Source organism: Ascaphus truei, chromosome 1 (assembly GCF_040206685.1).
Source record: "Ascaphus truei isolate aAscTru1 chromosome 1, aAscTru1.hap1, whole genome shotgun sequence".
Lineage (NCBI taxonomy): Eukaryota > Metazoa > Chordata > Amphibia > Anura > Ascaphidae > Ascaphus > Ascaphus truei.
This window is the reverse complement of record NC_134483.1, coordinates 139866409-139893069: the sequence shown is the minus strand read 5'-3', so window position 1 is coordinate 139893069 and position 26661 is coordinate 139866409. Positions and strand designations below refer to the sequence as shown.

The 26661-nt window shown below is 41.0% G+C and overlaps 1 protein-coding gene across 1 annotated transcript in view; it reads right to left on the bottom strand.

Moving 5' to 3' along the window:
- GRIN3A (glutamate ionotropic receptor NMDA type subunit 3A) overlaps positions 1-16289 on the bottom strand; it is a 278357-nt gene extending 262068 nt beyond the window's left edge. Inside the window, exon 1 of the mRNA XM_075595296.1 lies at positions 14855-16289. Within this exon, the coding sequence (XP_075451411.1) occupies positions 14855-15592 (738 nt within the window). The 5' untranslated portion in view covers positions 15593-16289. The remainder of the gene's footprint in view (positions 1-14854) is intronic.
- Positions 16290-26661: the final 10372 nt, after the last annotated feature.

Sequence of the window (26661 nt, the reverse complement as noted above, 5' to 3'; positions counted from 1 at the left end):
GACTCATGCACACTACCTCAGCTGCCTGTCTGGGTTGGCAATCCCCACACAACATCATGCGGGAGACTCAGGAGTCCTGTTGCCAACAGGTGCACCACCAGACACTACACTGTAATGGGGACTGGTTAGACCACAGGGGCTAATATGAGATTGGGTGGGTCAGGCTAGGCCAGAAAATCCGTTACACACATATATATATAGGAAAGAGAAAAAACAGGTGCACACCTAGTGCATTACCATAATAAAATTGTATTAAAGGAACATAAAATCTTTCAAATGCCCACTCACAAAAGTACAGCAATCAATAGCATGTATGAGATAGGCTCTCATGTGCCAACAGCTTGATCATCAACGTCCGGCTCAGGTCAATGGCGTCGTCACGAGACCCTTCTTCGTGCAGCCGAAACCGGAAATGGAATACCTCGCACTCAGTGTTCAGCAAGAGAGGTCCCTCCGGGAAGCAGTGCCTTGGAAGTCCTCTGTATAGTTGTTTAGGGCCGTAATGATACACACGAGAGCCAGTATTTGACAGCAAGTAGCAACAATGTTCGTGGGCAAATGGCGGCCGCAATCTAACCACGCCCTACGTGTTTCGTCATCGATGATGACTACTTTCGGCTGCACGAAGGAGGGTCACGTGACGACGCCATTGACCTGAGCCGGACGTTGATGATCGAGCTGTTGGCAAATGAGAGCCTATCTCATACATGCTATTGATTGCTGTACTTTTGTGAGTGGGCATTTGAAAGATTTTATGTTCCTTTAATACCATTTTATTATGGTAATGCACTAGGTGTGCGCCTGTTTTTTCTCTTTCCTTTTTTTCAGATATGATTAGGGACTGGTGATCCCTTTGAAACGGGCTGCAGGAACCTGGAGCTAATATCATTGGAACAGGACTTTGTGTATTGGAGGTTTTTTTCATTTTTTTTTTTTTTTTATATATATTTTTTCACTTATCAACATATATTTTTACATTTTGGTATTTTTATTAAACTTACATTTTATAGGTGTAGCGGTCATGTAAAATGGCTACAGTCATCTCTCCTGCTGACAGTAAGGCCTGGTAAGTTGTGGGCATGCCAGCAGTAATTATGGAGGTTTGCCCTCACACCCTGGTGGGGTGCCCTGTGTATGGATGGGAGTAGTCACATGCTCTGACTCCATTGTTAGTGATGTCAGAGGTGTGTCAGCTTCCAGAGTGTACATAAGGCACAGCACTGAGTCTAAAGTTAGTTCTGACCAAGATCTGCATCCAGTTCTGAAAGGAGTCCAAGTTCAAGTACTAGCCTAAGAGACTGATAGTTATGTTATAGTAACTGAAGAGGAGACTGTGTCCAGGGACCTGGCACAGGGCAGTGATCCCTGCGGGGATAGGGAATCCCTATCTAAGGAGAGATACACCTTTTAAAGGGAGGCACTGACTGGAGAATGAGTGGCTAAGAATATACTGCGAGGGGCAGCTAGCCCACATCAATCAATAAAGATGTTCTCATTCACAAACCCTCTCGTGTACATGTGTGGAGTGAGTGTACAGAGAGGAGCACCACGGAGGAGTTCCTCAACAGGATCATCCCCTTGCGGACGCAGGGACCCTGATGAGGTGGAGGCGCTGCACTGGAACTAGGTGAGACTCAGCACACTACCTCAGCTGTCTGTCTGGACGGGTCCTCCCCACACACCATCATGCGGGAGACTCAGGAGTCCTGTTGCCAACAGGTGCACCACCAGACACTACCACACTGTAATGGGGGCCGGTTAGACCACAGGGGCCAATGTGAGATTGGGTGGGTCAGGCCGGTTCACAAAAACCGTTACATTTGGAGGCGAGCTGCTGAGATCAGATCTGTCATCAGGACAGGCTCTAGCTAGGCACACTGGGAAACAGGGAGAGAGTCTGCTGCCACTCTGTGCTGCGTAGGGACGGACCTAGGGGTGGTCAGGGGGCTGACGGGATATTGTCAGTTCGCAGGGACGACCTAGGGGCCTGAAAGGAGTGAGGGGTCTGGAGGCGGGCTATAGCTGACCGAGTCACCTTGAGGCAGTGCTAGTTGGTAGGACACCAGAAGGGATAGCCTGTAACTTGGTCAGGAATCCTGGAGAGGGTCTGCGCTAGGCTGACCAAGAGAGGTAGACGCCCCAAGTACTGCATGGCAGAGCCAGAGTACCTAGCCCATTCCAGACACTTACCATAGGGAGCACAGACTGGGAGGAAGGAGTCACAGCAGACACTGAGAGAGTGAGCCTAGCCTGAGGTAGTGCAACATGAGTCCAGCCTAGTTCGGGTACACATGTGGTGGTGCATCTGAGCAACTCTTTATTGTACTGATGTGGAGGCTGCCCCGCAGAGCGGAGTCCCATGTACGATAACTGTTACGAGAGAATGGAGGATCCGCGTGGTGCGGAGAACACAAAATGGCGACCAGAGGCTGATGGGGAGGGCACCCGTGGCGTGCACCCCACTGAAGAGCAAACTGTCGCCGAGTTATCGTTAACCAGTCTGCTCTGGAGCGGAGCGAAGGCCGTGGCTGCCCCGTTTTTATCCTGTCTGGGACACCGAGGGGCCACCCTTGAAGAGTGTGAGGAAATTGTAATAATTGGGGGAGAACCCCGCGAGGAGAGCAAACAAAATGACTTTTTGGGCTTAAAAGCCAACCAAAATGGCGGTTCCCGCTTGCTAGGGAAACCGCATGGGACAGTCACAGGAGAAATGGCTGATGCAGAACTTGCAAAGAGCTGGCCGGGAATGGCGCGAACAGCAGAGCCCCGCCCTGATGGGGGGCATGGCGCGAAAGCTATGGCTGCGCCTGCATGGACAGTGACTAACTCAGCCCCTGTGCTGAGTCAACCGCTTAGTCTATGGGACCCTCCACTGATTTCCACCAGGGGGAGTGACTTTCAACTATGGCCTGTGGGAATGCACCCACTGGGCCCAGGGACTGATATCCAGACGGCGCCACTACCCAAGGTAGTTCCGGCCGCGGAAATGATTTGCAAGAAAGAGGGATATTTTGCACGCAAAGCTGCTGCAAGGAGAAGGCGGGAACTAGCCGCGGGAAAAGAATCCAGCTCTGAGGAGGAAACTGGCGCGAAAACGCAGACCGCGCCCACCAGGACTGAGAGAGGCGCGGCCTTAATTAAGGGGCATGATATTCCCCTGTGGGACCCGCCCATAATTGCAACCCCTGGGGGCGGGTTCCAGCTATGTCAGCGGAGGGAGGAGCCGAAGCAGGAAGTGACTGGCCCAGAAGCTTCTACCGGTCAGTTGCGAGGAACCACTGACCTGGAGAGACCCACACTGAAAGTGGTCCCTACAAAAAGAATGGCCTGCCCCTCCGCTGTGGGAACTATGGTCTCCACTCAGCCCTACTCAGTACCCGGTGGGTTACTAGTAGTAAGGGTGGCTAACACCGAGACGGTGGTCGGGCTCTGCCTACAATGCGGGCTGCCCGGAGGCACGGTCAACACGGCGGCACGTTGCCCACATTGCGGGACACTGTATTTATGGCCTATGCCAACATTTATACCGATACAATCGGCTGACCCCCCGGGGGACCAGGCTAAGCGAACCGCCGAGTCCCCTGGCGCACTGTGGATAGGACGTGCGAGTCCCGGAGAAAGGGGACTGGAGCCAGTCAAGTCGGCTGGGTCGGCCGCAACCGAGACAGTCGGGTCACCTCCTGACCGCACCGAGAAGGGAGAATACTCGGACGAGGATCTCCGGGAACTAGCGGAGGTGACATCGAGGCCCAGGATAGAACCGGGGAGGACGACACCCCGTGGTACCAGCAGCTGTCAGAAAGACTGGACGTCCCCCGCAGATCGGCGAGCCGAGAGACGGAGTCCCTCCGCCTCAGAACGTGGCGGCGACGGACGAGAGACGCCGGCACCCCTGCGGATGGGTAAGAGGAGTCCCTTCACTTACCTTGCCCCAGCAGACGGTGTAGGAGCGGAGAGGCCATGCCAGGCCACAGGCGCACGTGGAGAGACGGCATCACTTCCGGTGAGGACGACGGCGGAGCTTCCGGATGTCGTCATTGAAGAAGAGATCCCGAATGGGGGTCCAACCCGCGATGACGGTGTTTCCGGTTCCGGGGAGGACATCACTTCCGGTGGCGACAGCGGAACCCCGAGGAAGAATGCAGCGACGCTTCGGCGATCGGGGGAAGGTCCCCGATCACCTACAAGGCCCAGGAGTTGGATGGACGATCCAAGGACTGAGGAGGGTGAGATATCCTCATTGGACCAGTCTACGGACAGCCAGGAACGGGTCGTAACCCCGTGGGGTCCAATTTCTTGCCCATACGCCCAATCCCACGCCCTAGCTAAAACCCCTGCCCCAATCACACGGTCCCCGGGTTCCCCGCCTAGTTTGGAATCTGTGGACATATCACCGGGGGGAGAAGGGAGACGGACTGGGGAAAGACAGCGCAGTGGCGCTACGGAGGGCGATTCTCGGGGAGGGGGAGAATTGAGAGTGGCCACAACAGCACCCGAGCCAGTGATAAAGGCCCCGGGATCGTCCAGGTGGTTCCTGCCGCGATCCGCACGGTCATCGGGGATATTTTCTACAGATGATGATAGGGAGTCAGGGAGGTCAGATAGATTCAAAGAGAATCGTTGGTGGGCCCCATTATTCGAAGGGTACTCCGCCTGGATGGACCGCACTCGGTTCCTCATCCGGCGAGAGGATGTAGTGGACTACTGGTGGGCTGTGGGAGAATTCACACCGGAACAGAGGGACAGAGAGCTGCAGGAGCGGTGGCTGCAGATTGAGAATAGGGAAATAGAGCCCATGGGTCCTAGCATCCTATCAGACCCCGTGGACCCTGATGAGCCCCTGTCATGGGTGTTACCTGGGAGGGCAGGTAAGGCTGACCTGACTAGGATAAGTAGGGCCGAGAGAACCATAATGGCTCGGTATAAATCATCCCACGGGTTGGAGTACCCGTATGTCCCTGAGCCTCTCATGGATGAGATTGAGGACAACCGGGATAGGTGGCTTAGGGAGGCCATTGAAATGCACTTAGTAGGAAGAGGGAGTTCCGTGATAGGGAAGAAGGCATAGAGCACTTAGTGCGTGTATGGGGCATTGGCAGAAATATTTACAAGCACAGGGTGACATATAGGCCTGAGAGGGGACTGCCTAGGCACTATCACGTCACGGTCCTGGACATGGGTGGTAGAGAGGTCAAGAAACCTGACCCGAGTCACTATTTTTAGGGGGTACTAATACATTACACGGGTTCGTGGCTGCTGGTCGGGGCGGGCATGGCGGAATGTACTGTAGTCATTTTGTTATACACCATGGAAATTTGTACGTGAAGTTAACCTAATTATGTGTTGTATTTCAGTGCTTCCTGGAAAAGGGTATACAAATTTAGGTCCCAGCGAGGACGATGGGATTCACCAGGGGGAGAATGTAGCGGTCATGTAAAATGGCTACAGTCATCTCTCCTGCTGACAGTAAGGCCTGGTAAGTTGTGGGCATGCCAGCAGTAATTATGGAGGTTTGCCCTCACACCCTGGTGGGGTGCCCTGTGTATGGATGGGAGTAGTCACATGCTCTGACTCCATTGTTAGTGATGTCAGAGGTGTGTCAGCTTCCAGAGTGTACATAAGGCACAGCACTGAGTCTAAAGTTAGTTCTGACCAAGATCTGCATCCAGTTCTGAAAGGAGTCCAAGTTCAAGTACTAGCCTAAGAGACTGATAGTTATGTTATAGTAACTGAAGAGGAGACTGTGTCCAGGGACCTGGCACAGGGCAGTGATCCCTGCGGGGATAGGGAATCCCTATCTAAGGAGAGATACACCTTTTAAAGGGAGGCACTGACTGGAGAATGAGTGGCTAAGAATATACTGCGAGGGGCAGCTAGCCCACATCAATCAATAAAGATGTTCTCATTCACAAACCCTCTCATGTACATGTGTGGAGTGAGTGTACAGAGAGGAGCACCACAGAGGAGTTCCTCAACAGGATCATCCCCTTGCGGACGCAGGGACCCTGATGAGGTGGAGGCGCTGCACTGGAACTAGGTGAGACTCAGCACACTACCTCAGCTGTCTGTCTGGACGGGTCCTCCCCACACACCATCATGCGGGAGACTCAGGAGTCCTGTTGCCAACAGGTGCACCACCAGACACTACCACACTGTAATGGGGGCCGGTTAGACCACAGGGGCCAATGTGAGATTGGGTGGGTCAGGCCGGTTCACAAAAACCGTTACATAGGTATTATTAATTTTAATTATACTCAGTGATTGAATCAAATATTGTATTATTTTATTGTCTATATCATAGTGTATCAGCCAATATCTAGCCGCCCCACTAAACGCCTTCATGATTAGCAATTGTTTCTTCTATAATTCACTTTAGTCAGGATAAAATAGAGGCGCTACTTCATCTTTTTGCTTGTTTTGTTATATATATATATATATATATATATATATATATATATATATATATATATATATATATATACAGGCATACCCCGGTTTAAGGACACTCACTTTAAGTACACTCGCGAGTAAGTACATATCGCCCAATAGGCAAACGGCAGCTCACGCATGTGCCTGTCAGCAAGTCCTGAACAGCAATACCGGCTCCCTACCTGTACCGAAGCAGTGCGCAAGCGGGGAGACTATAGAGCCTGTTACAAATGCGTTATTTACATCAGTTATGCACGTATATGACGATTGCAGTACAGTACATGCATCGATAAGTGGGGAAAAAGGGAGTGCTTCACTTTAAGTACATTTTCACTTTACATACATGCTCCGGTCCCATTGCGTACGTTAAAGCGGGGTATGCCTGTATATATATATATATATATATATATATATATATATATATATATATATATATATATATATACATATATCTTCTATGTACATGTAATATAAAATTTAAGATCATGTTACTATACATTTCAATCACATACGGTATACTTATTATACTTATGAATACAATATATTAACTACACATCTATTTCCATGTCACTAAATGTAAATATGTGAAAACATCGCACATCATGATGTAGTGAACCTTTAAATAATACATTGTATATTAATTTCTAATAAGTCCATTGTGGCATGCACAACATCACCCAACTTGGCCTGTGACCCACTTTTCACCAGAGTGATTCCCATCACCTCCAATAGACACTGACACACCACCACCATAGCCTTAAAAAAGTAAAAGGGGAACAACAGAGGAGCACATGGCAGAACCCAGCCCACCCCAACATACTGTAGAAAATGGACTCACAGATCACAGAGGATGCCTGTTTTTCCAAGAAACCATGCAGTTGCATACTGCACAGGTTCACCATCGCAAGCCACTAATGCGCAAGAAGAACTTGGGTCACTAGGACATTGCTTTGCTTGAGGAAAAAGTCTAGATCACACCGAAACCAAAGAAAAATAAATCCAACGGTAAAAGCTCATACATTTAAAAAAAGAAGTCAGTATGCTACATAAAAGGTCTCAAAAAGCCAAGTTAGAGGAAAAACATTATTGTGTAGCAGCAAAACCTTTGCCTACACACTGACAAGTGTGATTTAAGGTAATCATATGTATGTATATGTATACACCAGCAGACCAGCCTTTACACTGTGTTTTGCCTAGATGGATTTGTAACATATTATAAATGACTGCACAGTTTGCTAACTGCCTAATGCAAGCAGACACCTTAATAGCATGTGTATATGTTCTGGGTAATGTTGCAATATATATATATACGCCTTGCTACACTGTGTTAACCCTTTGATTACTGGATGTAGCCATCTACACACTGACAGTGTGATTTAAGGTAATCAGCGCATTTTCTACCTTATCAGTAGGAGCTCCATCTGAGGCACCATACGTATATGCTTTCTGGACATATTCCTATGCATCATATCACACACATTCAGGGATTCCTTCTCCCCTGAATGTCAGGTGCCCCTAGTGGGCTTTAAAGGAGCCTTATACCCTCGGGAATATCTTGTTAGCACCACCTAATTTTAATATTTTCACACTTTACCCTATACCTCCACATGTATATTCCCTATTATATGCCAATAAACTTTTTTTGTTTTGCGTCTTTTTGCACTTTAGGCTACTAGCTTGGGTTTATATTTTGTCCCACCTAATGTTGTCCCCATAGAGTGCAATTGTGGATTTATTTTTCTAGCTAGAATGCTCATCTTGACTAGTTTTCTGTGCCTCCACAAGATGACCCAGAATGTCCAACATGCTGTAATACAGGCAAATGTAAATAATGACATGTCTGCAGTTTAATAAAACAGGCAATGTCATTTGGAGACCACAAATCCTACCACTCAGCACAGCTGTGCCAGCAGCTACCTTAACTGAGGCAATGACAGCTGAAAGTTCTACTATTAGCAAAACAACCACCCCCCTGCCTCGCCACCTCTTCTACATCACCAAACACGTGGGGTCCAAAGGAGCATTCAGAGCTCCAAAATATTGCCTGAACTCATCCCTTGTAAAAGGGCAAGAAAATAAACTATTAAAATGTGTGTGTGTGTAATTTTTTTTTTTTTTTTTTTTGGAGTTCTTTTCAGATAGAGTTTAACACATCTCAGCAAATTTGTGTAATGGTTGTATTCCATATTTCCAAAAACGTTGGTACTGTGGCTGATCATGGTCATGTGGCATTCATATAATTCCAATGAGATCTGTTGCTTTCATACATCAATATTGTATGGCAACACAAACAGGAAAACACAGCCATTGATAATAATGATTAATGTTCCTCAAATTATATTTTAGTGACACTAATAACCCCATAAATAAATAATTTTTACACTAAGGACAGTATAATCTGTTTTACATTTATATTGTTTTGTCCAAATGATATACTGTACATCCTGAAATAGAATTGTTCATGTTTTATCATTAAAACATCCAAAGGCATTGCCCTGCATACTGTACATTTAATACACACATTAAAAATGTGTCCTTCTGTATAGTTTATTTCAATGATTCCATGTACAGTACATGACATCATGTGATGATTGACAATGGAAGAGTTACAGAAGGATTACTATGGAATACCAACCTGGACTACAGTAAGTGATAAAAAAAGGGTTGTATTTCTGCAGTTAATAACGTATCAGATAGTGATGTAAGGCATAATAATAGCAAAAATGCAGTATTATGAAATATATTCCAAATATGTTCTTTTTAGTAGTGCAACGTTGATGTATTGCACAATAAAAATAATACTTTTTTGGCAATAATAATTAATGTATGCGTCAATGGAGATTATGTATCCAGGTCAATGAGCCATATTTACTATGAAGTGCTGAAGAACACCTTACCACCCCATTCACGTAAACCCGTTAATTTAACCTATTGAATCTCCACCTTAGTGTGCATATTTCCCTGTCACTACCCATAATCCTTTTCTGCAGTCAAACCACTATGACACATGATAATTAGATGAATGAAGCAGGTTTTTGGGAGCCTTTGGAAAACATATATTCATAGGTTACTTTAAAGTTACTGCAAAGGGACCACACATATTTACAAAACACAGTTAAAATATCCTGAATTGCTATATTCCTGGCACTTCCACTTTCAGTGATGCAGCAAATATCGACAGACACATCAAATGAACCGAGTTACTTGACTCCTTAGTGAAAATACTGTAAATGTCTTGAATTCATCAGGAATGGGAAATAATGTATTCAAATTGACAATTTGAGAGCAGCAACACGTGCAGTATGAGTCTTTCAAATCTTACTTCTTACATTTGGAGCAGATCTCTTTGGAGCAGAGTAAATGCCACCTGTTATACTGTACTATACTATAACCATCAGTTATACTCTACAGTATGTGTAACTATTTATACAGCTAATTTTAATACTGTGCTGCCTATCCTCCTCTAACTTCTCCTACATCCACTCCCCACAATGCTCATGGGGCCAGTAGAGCAAATTGGGACACAAAATGGAGCACAGCACTTTCATACACTGATGCAGAGTCAGGCAGTGTTAAAATTGAGAACTGTGCGTCGGTTTGGAGCAATGCTTTAGTTTGAGCCATTTGATTCATATTCCGTTTTATTTTATCTTTCTACCCATTAATTATGTTATTTAATGACACATGGTATGTAAGCATATAAACTGTATGGATTCACAAATTGCTACATGCTACAACTCTATTTTGAAGAGTGTTTCAGTAAATTTGGAGTCCAGAATATATTTTCAGCTGCAAATTGTTTTTTTGTGACCCCATGTCAATTATTGCTCGACGACTTCCCCTTGAAGCATATTGGAAAAGTCTAAATATGCAAACTACATGCACCTACCCATAATGTTGTAACTTTAATGACGCAAGAAATGTATGAAAATATTTATAAAGACACCGGAGTGGTGCTATTTAATTACATTCCAAATACTGTAACTATGTACCGGTTATGGTTTTATCAGGTTTTTTGACACTTTGAAGGCACTTAGAGAGGGTACTGAAATATATATTAATGAAAAGTAGTGAATATAGAACAGAATTATGGAAATACATGTCAATAATATAACAATGTGAAAAACAGAAGTAGCAGGCTCCATCATTCTGAGTTATAATTGGATATCTGATGTTAACACAAGTAACAATTAATATGACTAGATCTGCATGCAACAAATAGTTTTCTTCTCTAAATACTAGTTGATTGTTATTGTTAAATCAGAGACCCTTGTTACCATTCAGTTAAGAAAGACAAGATTTTACAAAATATGTTTTAGTGAAATACTAGGTGAATATATTGTCTTAGTTGAGCTCTCAGCTATTATTTACCTAAATTATTGTACTCTATTGTACTAGCTTGAGAAACTGGCTACTGATACAGGAGAAACTGGTTGTACAACTAGACCCAGATCCATAAAGCTCCGTTATTGATGTAGCAAGGTGTTAACTTAATGTACTGTTAAGTGTTCAGGTATCTTCAAAGCTCACTAAGGCTGAGTCCCCAGTAGTCACGGTGGCGCATGCTATGTCATGCGCCACACACCACAGCACATCCCTCTATGGGGACGCCCTACTGGCTGTGTGTGTGTGGGCATGCAAAGTACGGTGACGCGTACGCTGGCAGGGAAAACAAGTGCAGCTAATAGTAGGGCAGATATGCCCCATCATGGCCGTGCCCCCTATCATGGCCTCATCCCCCCTGCGCTCCCCTAGAGCTCACTAAAGACCACTGATCGTGGCTGTAGTCACTGTACGCGCTGCCATGCCGCCAGGCACGCGTGCAGCCGGGAGGACTAGGGCAATAACCTAACACCGAGAGACTATTCTTAGTTAGAGTCCTAAGTGCTATGAATCTCCTCGCAAACAACAAGTCTCTCTCTCCCTCTGACCACATTTAGGTAGCACAGGCATAATGCGGGTCATGCTATGTGTCGCTAATGTGAGGCAGTGCTAATTTAGCAGGCCATTAATCCTATGCTAATGAGATCAATAACGGCTGTTGTGTTTACATACTGTACAATTCGCTTTGTGGATTTGCACTAACCTCAAGGAACATATTGTCCGTTACTGATTTTGAAAACATGACGTTATAAGCCCTGATTCAACAGGGCTTTGTGGATCTTACCCCTAGTCCCTTTGTGCTCTTGAGATGTTGACTGTATGTCCCTGTACCTCAATTACACATTGGGGCGTGAATGCATGGTCTGTAATTCTATTTGTACGTAGCATAGTTTATTCTAGCATATCTGTGTAAATATCTAGAAGGAAAGCAGATGTGAAATTAATTTATTTTTAATATAATTTTTTGTTGCCGAGGGCTCTTAAGGAAGTATGTCTTAGGTTTAACTATCTGTTGAGGTCAATACAGGAATTCATGGTTTCTCCAACCCAATCTGAAGTTGGTGGGGTGGGGTCCATACAGAAATTCATGGTTGCTTCTACCATAACCTAATTCTAGCACATGTAAATATGAAGGCAATGTTCTTGATATCAAAAATAAGTGTATAAAAAGACACATTACAACTTTGAACAAAAATAAACATGCTGCTGTAGAAAGCAGTAGAGAGATTAACTGCATTCCTCCAGCTGGCTTGTTAAACAGTAATAATGCCCTTTGTAATTATATAATGTGGGGAAAGGCTATAATGTTTATTGTGGGTTAGGAAGCAGGAAAGCTCTATTTCAGTGGTTTCCAACTTTTTTTGGTCAAGGAAACCTATGATATTCTGAGGAACTCCTACGCGCTCTAATAGTGTGTCTGAGATCAGATGCATTTGGTACAATTTTAAAATGACTTTAAAATTACTGGGAACCCTTTAGGGATGCCTGGGAAACCCAAGGGTTCCTGGGAACCCTGGTTGAAAAACACTGCTCTATTTTGCCTAAGATTAATGAGCTGTGGAGGGTGGGAGTTAATAGAAATGACCAGCATAAATATGCATTCAATTATGTTTATTTTAAATGAAAACCTCATGACTTTCTCCCAAACTTGCTATACCTCTTTAAATGCATCTTCTTCCTATAAACAAGACATGTACAGTAAATGAAACAATATTTATGGCATATTTTAACAATGAATCCCATACAGTATAAATAGTTTCAAGATTTGTGTGGTTATTACATGTACAACAAGTAAAGCACTATGCTAGGAAATATTTCCTGATATATATTTTATATTACAGACCTTCTTAGTGTTTTAATTCCTTGTCCTATCTTCATAAGGTGTTATTGTGGTAACATGTTATTACTATTCATAAATTGTATTTTGCTAGTTCTTCTGATGTTACCATTTAATTATGCTTATTCTCTAAACGATCTTAAAGTTACAACCTTATTAACTTATAAGACTTATAAGAGCCAGCAAGAAAATATGTATTACAGCTAGCATACAATTTTTGCAACAATATGTTTTCTATAAAATGATGCTGAAAGTACCACTAGCTAAAATTAAAATATTGATAACATGTAGTATAATTTGAACAAAGCAACTGTAAAACATCAGTACAATTTTGTTTCCTAAAAAATAATAATAATAATAATAAATCCTCAAAACAATGTACGATGTGTTTGACTAGAGGATTTCAGACCCATGAACATTCAAAACATATATAAGGTGCAGAGAAGTATGTTAACAGTAGTACTGTAAGAAGTACCAGAAAAAAACAAAAAATTAAGATTAAATTGATTAAAAATGCTATTTTACTCTTAAGCAACCATAAAATCACTACAAATGTGCTGAACAAATTTAATTAACCCAATTAAAATATTGTGATAGAATATCCTTTGTGCACCAATGTACATATTTTCCTGTGGGGTGTTCTAGGAATAATTAAAAATTATGCTTTTATTAATTAGAGTAGGAAACTACTGTACAGTATCATACACTTTAATGACAGGAAGTTGTTTACACTGTGACTTTTATGATAGAACATTATGTAGATATGATGGCAGACACAATGCACTTCCCTTGTTATGCTATATGCTGCTGTTTCCTAACCACCTTCCTCAAGCTTCATGCAGCTGGTTTGTTCAGAAGACTGAAATCACACACTGTAGATAAAACTTAATTAGCCATCACCAGGCAGATTAAATCCATTCCACTACCATCCAATAAAAACCCGTCTGGACAAGTGCTGGGAAACAAATGGATTTATTCGGGAACCCTTTGTAACATTTCTTCTATACAATACAATCTTACTAAGCAAGTCAATGTCATGAAATTGTTTGGAATCCTGCACTAGCTTACTTACTTATAAAGGATCATGCCATGGCATTATACTTATGCTTTGCAATTTGATTGAAATTGTTCAACTGGAAAATGGTCAGTTTGTTTATGATAGAAAACTTATCTATCACTGAAGCAAACGATTCAAAATGAAGAATTCATTAATAAAAGTGTACTGAAAGTCTATGCAGTATGCATAGAGTAAAATGTACAAGCATGAGATATCTGTTCAATGAAGAGTTAACAATGTTATGTTTGGTGACTGAGGCAAAGGGAGTGAGAACAACTTGTCCAAGGTCACAAGGAGAAGGCCATAAGATCCGAATATACCTGAAGAAGGCATCACGTTTTAAATGCATTAGAAGTTTCATTTATTATCTGTTCCTAAAAACAAAAGGGTCAAACAACTAATACTATTTCAAAATGCTAACCACACCTAGAACATTGGGGATGTAACTAATGCACAGAAATACAACTACACATCCTCAAGAACCACTAATAATAATAATAATAATAATAATAATAATAATGCTTTGGATTGTAAATGTGATGAAGGAAAGCACACAGTACAACTTGATACAACCTGCAATGGGAATGTGTGACATTACCCATGACAGTACTGCAGGTCTGGTTATTACAAAATACTGTAGTTGATGGTAGACAGAATTTGTGGATAGGAACCGTAATGTAACTAAGGGTTCTAGACAAGTACAGTACCAGCATTGCTTAAACCAAGCTGTATAGGAAACGCTGAGATGCAATGCGTCCTGCTGACCTGGCACAGTGTTCACAGTGAACATAAGCCGTAATGCTTTTGGGTCAGAGCCTATTTGGAAAAGCTCTCTGTGGAAGTGCTCTGCGCTGTCCAGAGTGCTGAATGTATTGAATGCAAATTTTTCAAGGGAGTTCTCACACAAAAAAAAACTGTATCCATCCTTATTCTGCCTTTTAGATTAAATTCAATGTTGATCAGTGTTGGCATTTCACTTTTTGCAAATATGATGCATATCTATTGCTATTGAATGTGTGAAAACAGTGCTGACATACACAAAGTTATATAAGACACACATGTTAACACTTTTAATTAGTGTTCGAGTTAATGAGAGGATTTACTTAATAACGAAAATCCATTAAACAATGGTGTTGTTTTTTTCTTACCTCACTTAGTCGAGAAAACTCACTTCGCACAATGCTAACAACTGGTATTTGCAAAGTGGATGAGATAAACTCCAACTCCAACATTTCCCCTTTGTTTTGGGGAAATGCAAGGATGGCGCTGACTCCCTGGACCACCACAGTATGACAGACACTCTGCAGGAAAGAAACGGGATCACTACTCCAAGAAGAACTGGAGGACGAAAAGGGGAGAATGGGCAGATCCCCTAGACCAGCTTCTATAGCCATCACCACCTCCAGGGATAGATTATATGGCAAAAGACCTGGCACCCGATTGAGGTTATCTACTGCCAAAAGTAAAGCATCCCTTGGAAAGAGCAGCCCATTTCCACCTCCATTGCCAAGAAAACTCCTGGGACCAGGGTCCGACTTTCTTTCCAAACTGGGTCCAACCCATTCCCGCTTTTCAGCTTTCCTTGGCCGGCTTCCCCCTTCCACCCCCCCGAACCCATCGTCTTCTTGGCCACGACCTGCCACCATCCGCTGAAGCCCGGTTTCATTTTCAGGCCAAGCCCGGGTGTGCTGGGCTGTGATACCTTTTGCTTTCCAGGGCTGAAGCTGGACTGCCCCGATCCTCACCGTGTGTCCAATTCTCTTCAGGATCTGACACGGCTGAGGGTGGGAGGATGAGCCCGGGACCCTGGCTAGTACCAGAGCGCAAGGGATCAGAAGCAGGCAGACCCTGCTCAGCGCCAGACACCACCAACTCAATTTTAACATCACTAGCAAATAAAAAGAAAGAAAGGGGGAGAAGTAGCAGTTGTAGCAACACAGTCACCCCCCTCCTCCTGGTCCTGAGAAAATGCTTCCTCTAGGCGTCTGATCAGCAGCAGAATAACCTCCTCATCGTCTCCACAAAACTTCTGAGCTCCTCTCTCTCTCTGGGCGAAAGAAGAACACAAAACCATGAACCGTGCCACTTCCAGGGGACCTCTTCTCTCAACCCTCCGGTGGATTCAATTAAGGGTGGTGCACCGTTTTCAATGGGCATAAACGAAAGCCCAAGTACAACTTCTCCCTGGTTACGTTGTGGCGATTTTTCAACATCAATGCTTTGAAAGTGGAAATTGAAATAACGAGGGGTATAGAAAGCAGGATCGTGCAGCTAGAAGTGCCCCCTTTTTCATGGAACATTCATATTGTTTTTTTTTTTTTTGTTTTCCAAAACCTCAACTAATTGTAAGGGAGAAAAAGAAAGAAAAAAAAAGAACCCACATAAATCCTATTCTTGTAAAAATTGACGAGAAAACACTTAGTGAATTGGTTTGGTGTTTTTTTTTTTTGCCTGCTGATATCCTTGTTAGGAGATGGATGCAGCGGACCAAAAGTTGCTTGGATGCCTGGAGGTTTGGCAGATAGCTCCGACCGGTCGCTTGGCCGCGCTAAACTCCCACTGACTGGGAGAAATTCAATGAGACAGCGCTTCCTCCACTCCTGGGAGACGCGTATGGCGCAAAGATCACTGGGATTTGTAGTTCAAAGCATTCACTGAAACCCCCCTTGGACACGAAAGACTGAACTACCTTGCCCACAATGCTCTTCGGTAACCTCTTCGCCTTTCATCCTGTTACAGTAATGAGCAGAGTTTTCAAATAGCTGAGCACGCTTGGAGACAGACTATTACTACAAAGGGTCTGAATCACAGGTCCATCTACTGTATGAATATAGGAACAGTTTGTCTTTTAAATCTGGATTTTTTGCTAAATACATTACCATTTTTATACTGTCTTAATTATTACTTTTTTTAATAGCACTATCTTGAAAGTATTAAATCCTTTTTCTCCTAACAGTGCAAGGTGCCAAAATATTTTGACAAGTATTAACACGTGATTCTATAGATATGGCTGCACAAATTAAGGAGATTAAATGATCAAGGGAAAACGTGTGTGGTGATATACACTATGTGTAGGATTTTCTGCATTTCCAGATACACTGTTTCTGAGATTAGTCGTGGAAAGATTGATAGGTTTAATATTTAAAGATTAGGGGGGGGAGGGATAATTCCATTTCAGATGACTGTAAACCCATACAAGGTTAAAAAGCTGTAAGGGTGATTCATTTTCCCAAACCTAAAATGAATTTCATTTTTTTTCAGGTGAAAATGACTTATTTTAAAAAAGGATTGCGTATTCTCTACGTGCACGTTAAAGCCGCAGCTCAAGCTGCCGTTTTTTTAAAAATATATATTTGTTTCCTATTCAATATGTGCATCAATACAATCTGCACAGTGACAAGTGATTAGCTAAACTGCAGATCGATCCGTTCTCTTGTAATTGTCTATAATAGATTGCTTGCTAAGGGTTATTTAATTCAGTTCTTGCAAAGCATTTTGGGCAATGTAGTTCCTAGAATATGCTTGACTGGGCAGTTACTAGATACAATTGGTTTACTGCTAGAGAGAGGGCGGGGCTCAACAGCCAGAGCCTATCAGAAGGGGAAGGAGGCTGTCACTTTGGAAATTATTCCTATATTAGAAACATTACAAATGTGTTTAAAACATTTTTTTTAATGCTGCAAGTATTTTCTCATAGTACAGAACTGATTTATTTAAAAAAAAAAAAAAAAAAAACAGACATGTAGGATATTGCTTGAACTGTTGCTTTAACTTGATGGGGTCTATGTATTATGGAAAAAGTGATGCAATTCCGGGGATGTTGTCCCGATACATATGTATATGGTGAGTAATTTTTGACTTGCTACAGAGGGGTAGATCCTCAGAAGTGCACTTAATAAGGTTAAATAACATTATATTACCTACAGTAATAAGGCAACGGTCGTTATTTTTTCTTAATTTAACTGGGATCCCCAGAGCTAATCATAAGCATAAATAAGGTCCGTTAGTAAAACCTCATCCTTACGTTCCCTGTAGGGACGGGGTTGATCGTAACGCTGAGACTCATTTTCCAATACACTGCACATGTGCATTGGTCAAACTTTAAGGTGTATTTTTAAAGTAGCTTTATTAACAGAGATTTTCATGTATGTTACTAAAAGCTAAGGCAAATTTTGTTATAATATTAGAAATGTATAATTTTTACACGTATTCATGTTTTCACTTAATTATGTAATAAATCATGTAATAATGACTGTAAAGTAGGGGTGTACACTAATGTATACCAATATATACCTCAACAATATTAATTAATATTTCATGTACAGTATATGAATGTACAATTAAAATAAATTAAGGATATCCATCCTTCATTTATTTTAATTGTACATTCATATAAATGAAAGGAAAACAAACACAGGGTGCACCAAAGGAAAGAATTAAGTATATTACAACAGAAAATAAATGGCAAGTTTGAAACAAGTAGTGGTTTAGGAACCGAGTTGATGCTCTGTAATTTGCCGCTACACTGAGGTTGAATACTATGGAGGCAAGCAGGCAGGCAGCTGAGTCTGACTTCTACATACGGGAGATGCAATCCCAGAAGTAAGAGACCAGCAGCGACAAACAGCTGATACCAGCACGCGGGAAAAGCTGGAAGCCAGCCCTGCTCCCATCGTCTCAATTAATATGTGAACGTGCAATACGGACATTGTTTACATCAATCCACTGAACTACAAATGTCTGAATTGTAAGTTTACACTTGCCATGTGTTTTCTGTTGTAATATACTTAATTATTACCTCTGGTGCACTCTGTGCTTTTTTTTTTTCTTGTCTTGTCCACGGAGCTTGTCTTCAGTGGATCTTGTGGGAGCTAGGAAGGCTCCCGCTCACAGTAGCTGCTAGGAGGTGAGGCTGATAACATCTACCATACAGCACTTTGAAAGAACGAGCACAGATCAAACCCCCTTATTCATACAAATTAAATATGAATTACTATTGTTGAGGTATGTATTGATATATTTTATTGTACACCCATATAGTATACAGTTATTAATACATTACAGTATATACCATTTAAGTTCACACAAATGTATCACTTTAATCACAAAAAATATATTGTTTATGGCGTGTTTCAGACCTTTATATGATCCATAATATATATCTTTGCCTGACACATAACTTTTTGTAATGAAAGGGTTAAGTCCTATACTCATTAGATTGCTTTAAGGCTATTCCAACAAATAACTCAATGATAATCAGGGTCTGGATGTAAGGGCAGCTTTTTGAAGGTGCTAAATATCATAGCGTTATTATCATGCACTAACATTAAGGGAGGACTGAGGATTTCAATTCTTAGTTAAACTGCTCATTACCATATGATTTGCATATAAGTAAGCCTAAGATCCATTCAAATGTAAGGAAAATTCCAGGCCATCATTGCGCTAAGCACCTTTGGGGATATGCGTTACGGATATGGATACATTCAATTGAGATAACGGAACGTTAAAATATTAGCGACCTTCTGAGGATCTACTCCATAGACACCAATATACAAATCTTGTCTGACTTGTTTTAGTGACCTTACTTTATCTCTATTTCTAATCTAATAAAATGTAATTTATTTATAAAATATTTTACCAGGAAGTAATACATTGAGAGTTACCTCTCGTTTTCAAGTATGTCCTGGGCACAGAGTTAAGACAAATAATAAATGGTTACAAATACAGTTACACAAATGAACAGGGTATACATTATATACAAGACATTGCATGCACAGTTAAAGAAAATATATATTATGGGAGTATGAAACAGTTACAGACCAGATTAAAATGTGATACAGCCTTAGATTTGAAAGAACTTAAACTGGTGGTGGATGTAAGAGTCTCTGGTAGGTTGTTCCAGTTTTGGGGTGCACGGTGTAATAATAATTAAATCAATATGGTAACGTTTCTATATGCAAAAAATATAAACGTTACCTTAATAATACAATTATTTTAAAGAGCATGACTTAAGAAAACAACTTTAAATGTATTGCTTGATGCCCAACATTAAATATGGTTACCTTAAAATCTGAATGACCATTCACTTATAAACTTCACTTATATACTTTGCTCTAATGCTTTCCATCCAGTGATAAAATACAGACAGAAAATACTTTCACTGTCATTATTTTTAATTATGATGAATTTACAATTACTGATCATATCTTTCATATCTAGGATTGTAGTCATTTTATACTATCACAAAAACAGAGATCCTCTGTTGCTGAACAATCTAAAAATCACCTCTGGTATCAATCATTTATTGTTGGTATTTATGTGAAGTCACTTTATCCATGACCTGCATTTCAGCTCGATATACTATTTCTTGTTGTTTTTTTATAGGACAAAGGAAATTGCCTTGGGCTTACAGATAATAGATTATCCATTTGTTTAATGCAATCAGCTAGTAGGAAACGTAGCCGTAGGTGAGTTTAAGTCTATAATTTTACTACTTCCAGTCTCTCAGAGTGAATCTCATAGCATATTCCTAGTCTTACATTTTGTACTGAGATGTAAACTGGGACACAAAGACACCCTTTTGACAGCACTCGTTGTCATTGAAATGTAATGATGAATACATTAAAACATAATGCTTTATTACTCTTACATAAATTATTGTATATAAGCGTAATAAAGCATTATGTTTTAGTTTATTCATCATTACATTTCAATGACAACGAGTGCTGTCAAAAGGGTGTCTTTGTGTCCCAGTTTACAATTTTCCCTTTTCCCCTTTTGCACCGTTGTCACTACATTTCATTATTGTATTTACAGCTGATGCGAGAGTCACTTTCCTCTTCCCCTTCCCTATTTGTATGAGTACTGAAATGTAAGATAGTTTAAAATATAAACATTGGGACTGGCACTAGGAGTATGGCCCATGCTACAGTTCCTCCTGAGTTTATACATTTTTACATTATGGTAATGTAGATTTGTTACTGATTTTGCATGTACAGCACTTCCACCCCCAAAATAGTTCCTGCACTCTTGAATATACACACTGGAAAATAGTCAGAAAACAACAGTGTTAATTGTACTCTTAATTTTGACAGAATGGCTTTCCACTATTTAACCAAATAATAACATAGCATGTTTTAGAACATGTAGTAGAAGTATTTACATTTTAGTACTATTATTGGCTCAAATTTAAATAAATTGCCTGTAATGAACACCCTCAAAACCAATTTATTGACAAAATAAAAATGTTGAAGTAGGGTGCAATAATTAAATGAAAAATGCATTACTTCCAACACAAATACTGCAACACCTTAGTGTGCTTTGATAACAACCAACCAATTATAGACGCAACAGGTCAAATTAATATATACAATAAAGCTTTAATAGTTCTGAAGAATGGCCAGTGATATAGCCCAAAACATGACGGTGTTGCTCGCTAACTTGTTATTAGCCATCACTATTGTGCTATGGGCTATATATTTTACCATTCACTGTTGTCTTTTTCATATTATCTTAACTATATATTTTAGTTAATCACATACCATACACTCCTTATATTTTGACATATATATATATCAGTCTACTACATATAGATTGTTAATCTGCCATATACACTTACTAGTCCCCGGTCAGGGATTTGCTGTTAGAATTTCCATTTATTGTTTCTGGATAATGTTTTCCAATTTCTTCGGTACAGCCATTTGTTTCCCATACTCCTCTAGATTTATGGTCCCATGCTATTTTGTTTACAACACTTTATATTGCATCCCTTTGTATTGTCACTTATTTGTATAACACATCTCGCATCTACGATTATTATAATTTACTTCTGTGTTGCTTATTTGCCACTTAATTGTCTAGCCTATCACACTTTTTTTTAGGTGACGTCAGTTTTCTTGGAAATTCCCATCTGTGACAATTTCTACTAGCATTAAGGAATAAGAGTGGTTACTATGTTGACTACATAAAGAGCGGTAAACCCCTCCCTCTCAATACACATCTGAAGAAGGACATCCGTTGCAAAATGCGTAGGTGCATACTGTAGGTCACTCAGGAAGTACGTACTCAGGTGCCCCGGTGTCCGTATCTCTCCATGTTATAAAGCTTCCTTGAGAGATTTTTAATCGGAATTATTGCCAGAGACGCGTCTACTGTAGTGCCGACGAGTAATCTAAAACAAATCTGGGGCAATCACAACAAGACCTGGGTACATCCCGGGTACATGCTGCAACATTTCAGTGACATTTCTGCAGACAGACTAATGGCCCATCGAATTAACAGCGGGGGTCCCTGGCAGTCCCATTCAAACTGAATGGGACTGCCAGAGACCCCTGCTGTGTTAATCTGATGGGCCATTATTCTCTGCAGAAATGTCACTGAAATGTTTGCAGCATGTACTCAGCATGTACCTGGATCTTGTTGGTGATAGCCCCAGAATTCCAAGGCAAGTTTTAGAATACTCGTCGGCGCACCTGTACATGAGCACGCCCAAGACGCCTCAGCTGGTTAGCTGTGGTCTCAGTCTAGAGACTTCTTGCCTGTCTTCAGTTTCAGAGATACGCTAATTCATCCAATGGCAACCATTCCAACGGCAACCATTCTGGGACCCTCTGGGACACACATGCCTCATATTACCTATTTCTTGTGTGTGGGATTTAGATTTTTTTCCCCAGATGACCAAGATCTTGTCTGCTTTTGTCATAATTTTATTTTAATAAATATGATACCTTTTTCATCTTATAGTCTGCAATTAACTTGGCAAATTCTCTTGAATACTTTCCTGTACACTTGGTCCATCCAGGTCAGGATCTCTCTGTTTGGTGTATCATACATCAGTGTGTCAGTGTTACACTATATATATTTTTCTTTTTTTATCTAGATATTCCAATGTCTATCTGATCTCATCTGATGCTGAGTAAGCAGAGCGAAAGACATTAATCTAAGATATCTGACACCACAATGATTTGATTACTCTTATTTAATGGGTATTTCATCCTATGTTTTGAGTGTTTCATTGACTATGACGATCTTAGTAGTTCCCGAGCAGTCCTATCCCCTTAGGGTGCAATAGTTAAATGGAAAATGCATTACTTCCACCAACAATACTGCAACGCCGTACTGTGCTTTGATCACAACCAACTAATTATAGCCTCAGCAGACAGGTGCACAGGCAACAGGTGAAATTAATATATCCAATGTAGCATTAATAGTTCTGAAGAAGGGCCATTGATGTTGTCCAAAATATGACAGTGTTGCTCGCTAACAATTGCATGGATTTGTTTGACCTAATTACCTGTTGGTGACGTACCAGCCTGTTTGAAGCTATGGTTATTTGGTTATAATGAAAGCAAATTAAGGTCTTGCAGTATTTTTGATGTGAAGGATTGCCAGTTTTTTATTGTTTCTGTTATTTACTTATGTGTCAGGAGATAGGCATGTTGAAGTTGCTGAACTGTGTGTTGACATTGGATGTAGCAATCAGACTTCCTCACAATGTACTGCTGAGATTTTTTTTTACTTAACTCTATTGTGCTTTAAAGCATGTATTGCCAGTATTCTGGTTTACACTGCTTCAGCCAGTGAAACATGGGAGCTTAATTAGTAATCAGCAGTATGCTAGTGCATGTTAAAGTCTTACTGTTGCTATCAGTTTCATGTGCTTGAAATAACATCTGCAGATTCAAAATGACTTCCCTCTAATTGCCAAGCTGCAGTAAATATTGTCCTTTATAATTGGTGACAATATTTCCTCGATTTAATTAATCGAAAAACTTAAACAAGGGCTCTCCAGATCAGAAGAAAATGCATTTGCAGTCCATATAGGGCTTTTATGTAAGCTTTTGAGAAGTGGCTCTAGACAATTTTTATATCTACAGCCACATTATGTTAGAAACTGGTTGGGCGTTTGACACAAATGAACTTGTTATAAGGATTTATATCTCATCACATTTTTGCATAGGGTAAAGGGGAATAGATACTCAATGCATACATTCAAAATACTGCAAACAATTCTGGTAATTTTCCAAAATGCTCATTGACTTAATGCATCCAAATTACTTTACCCCTTAGTTGCATTGTAGCTTCATCTGGCTGTCAAGCAATTTGTTGTCAAGAGAGAACAATTCAAACTTTCTTCATAGCATCAGTTCAAGGGCTAGGTATATTGCTCTATTTAACTTGCATTTTAATGTAAACAAACCAAATGTTGCAAGGGCCTTGTAATTTACCCAATGTACGAATAAGGGCACATGGATGTTAAAAAAAAACAGTGGTGTTATACTTGATTCATTATAGGCAATGATATTCCACTATAAACTTCACGATAGGAAAAAAGTCCACAGCACTGGTATGAAAAAGTATAACAATGTACATTTTATTGTAAAGCAGGCAACAGAAGACAAAGAAACAGGCAACGTTTCTCAAGTTCTAATCACTATAAACTACAGCAAAAAAGTACACAGTGGTACTGAGAAAAATAAATCCCTAGTTGGTGCACAACAGTAGTGATATGGCGAATGATTTAAAATATATGAATTTTATTTGGCATACTATTAAAATTAGGCATTGTAGTAGACATACAATATATAAAATATATATGATAATAAAAAAAGAACATGTAGATGTTCTAAAAATGGGGTACACAGTCCTGATAGATTCACAGGACAGTGCTGTGTGTTAGGTATCTAGTTGTCACTCTGTAAACAAAAATACCGGTCACATGTTACTATGTATGTCTAAGTATAATATGATCATAAAATACATATCCAGCACTGGGAGATAATTTAGATCTAGCTCTGTATATCGCTGATCTTTACATTTATATAAATAAGTATGGTTTAATACAGGTTACATTTATACTGAGAGTGAACCGCTCTAGCTAGATGCATTTTAGAATACAACTAACCTGATACAGTTGTATCACCGCATTTTATGATCATAACATACTAAGAGATACATAGTTACGTGTGACCGGTATATTTGTTTCCAGACCGAGTGACAATTAGATACCTAACTCACAGCACTGTCCTGTGAATCTATCAGGACTGTGCACCCCATTTTTAGGACACATACAGTACATGTTCTTTTTTTATTATCATATATAATTTATATATTGTATATCTACTATTATGCCTAATTTTATTAGTATGCCAAATAAAATGAATATATTTTAAATTATTCACCATATTACTACTGTTGTGCACCAACTAGGGATTTCTTTTTCTCATTATCCCTGTGTACTTTTTTGCTGTTCCAATCATCTCCCATGTATATGATATTTGAAACATTATTGGGTTTTAGCGATGTACCTCTTTATCCCACTATAAACTACAGAAATAAAATGTGGCTTAGCATAACTTCACAAAGCAGGCATACAGTATGTAGCAAAGTCTTTTGTTCAGTGTTTGTGCATCATGGATTAGGGATGTAAATGTAAACAGGGAAAGGAAGGACCACTGGGTACATTGTGACAAAAGGGTAATGCGGCAAAAATAGGGCAAAATGGGAAAAAATAGCAGTGCCATCTTTATGAAAGTAAATATTTCCCATTAAACGCAAATACATTTTTAAGTTTGCTAAATCTGGTAAAATATATTTGCACCAGTTGTGCAGCCAGAAGACATTGATAAGCAGCCCCCTCAATTCCTAAAGGTAGCATCTTCATTAGACTAAGGGGTCTAATTATCAAAATTACTGGCACAAAACCCGGTGCAAACATTTTGCACCGGATACATCAAACAGAAAAATGTCATTGCATTAGGTATGATTTATTTGCTTCTAGTTTTGCCTCCGTTTTGTAAATGTGAAACTTTGACAAATTGATCCCTAAATTGAAAACATGATTTTCCATTAACTATATCAAGGAAATAGGATAGTATATCACAACATATAATGCTTTTACAATGCAGAACAGTCAGTTTTGAGATGCAGTACTGAGGATTGTGCCCCCTCCGTCAGGACCACCATTCAATATTTTCGTTATAGCAAAGACTTAGTAAAGACTTATTTTATCAAAAAATGGTGTCTTAATGGCCTAAAAAATTAAAACTCCCTAATTTAATAACCCAGAGCCAGATATGGTTATCTTTTTTCCACATATAAAATAAGATTCTAAGCACTTTGGAGCAACGATTCTGTATGTGTACATTGTAAATATTGTCATTACAAATTAAACATATTACAGTACCAGTGCTCGACAAATCCGGTCACTCGATTGCCAGGGGCGACTGGATTTTGCCCGTTGGCAATTGGCCCAAGCAGCGCACGTGGTTCTGTTTAATTTCCCCTGCTCGCACTGGAAGAAAAATCCTCCTACCTGATTGGTGTGATGCTACTTGAAAGAAAAAAACTTTTTTTTGGTGCGCAGCCAGGCTCTATATGAGCCCGCGCATTGAAGCAGCCCTTCCTTTTCAATCCTGATCCTGCGTGAGTAAGTAAGCACTCTCCCACGCCCCCCTATGCCTCCCATGCCTCTCCCATGCCCCCCATCCTTCTCCAATTCCCCCCATGCCACTCTGATGCCCCCACTGCCTCTCCCATGCCCCTCCGATGTCCCTGCTGGACACGGTGATCAGGACCTGGAGCAGGTCTCCCGGCAATGGTTCTGCTTAGTCTTGCGGGATTTGGAGCGCTTCCTCACCTGCTCTTTCTCCCATAAGTGGCTCAGTTTCTTATTGTGTTTGGGGACCTCTCCTGTGTGAGTGTGTGTGTTTGTGTGAGTGTGTGAGAGTGAGTGTGTATACAGACACCTACCCACCCAGTCAGTTACCCATCCACCCAAGTGTGAGTCATAGCCTCTCACCCAAATGTCAGTCAGTCACCCACCCCATCACACAAACCCTCACCCACCCCATCACCCTCTCTCTGTCACCTACTCTCTCTCTGTCACCCTCTCTCTCTCTGTCACCCTCTCTCTCTCTGTCACCCTCTCTCTCTCTGTCACCCTCTCTCTCTGTCA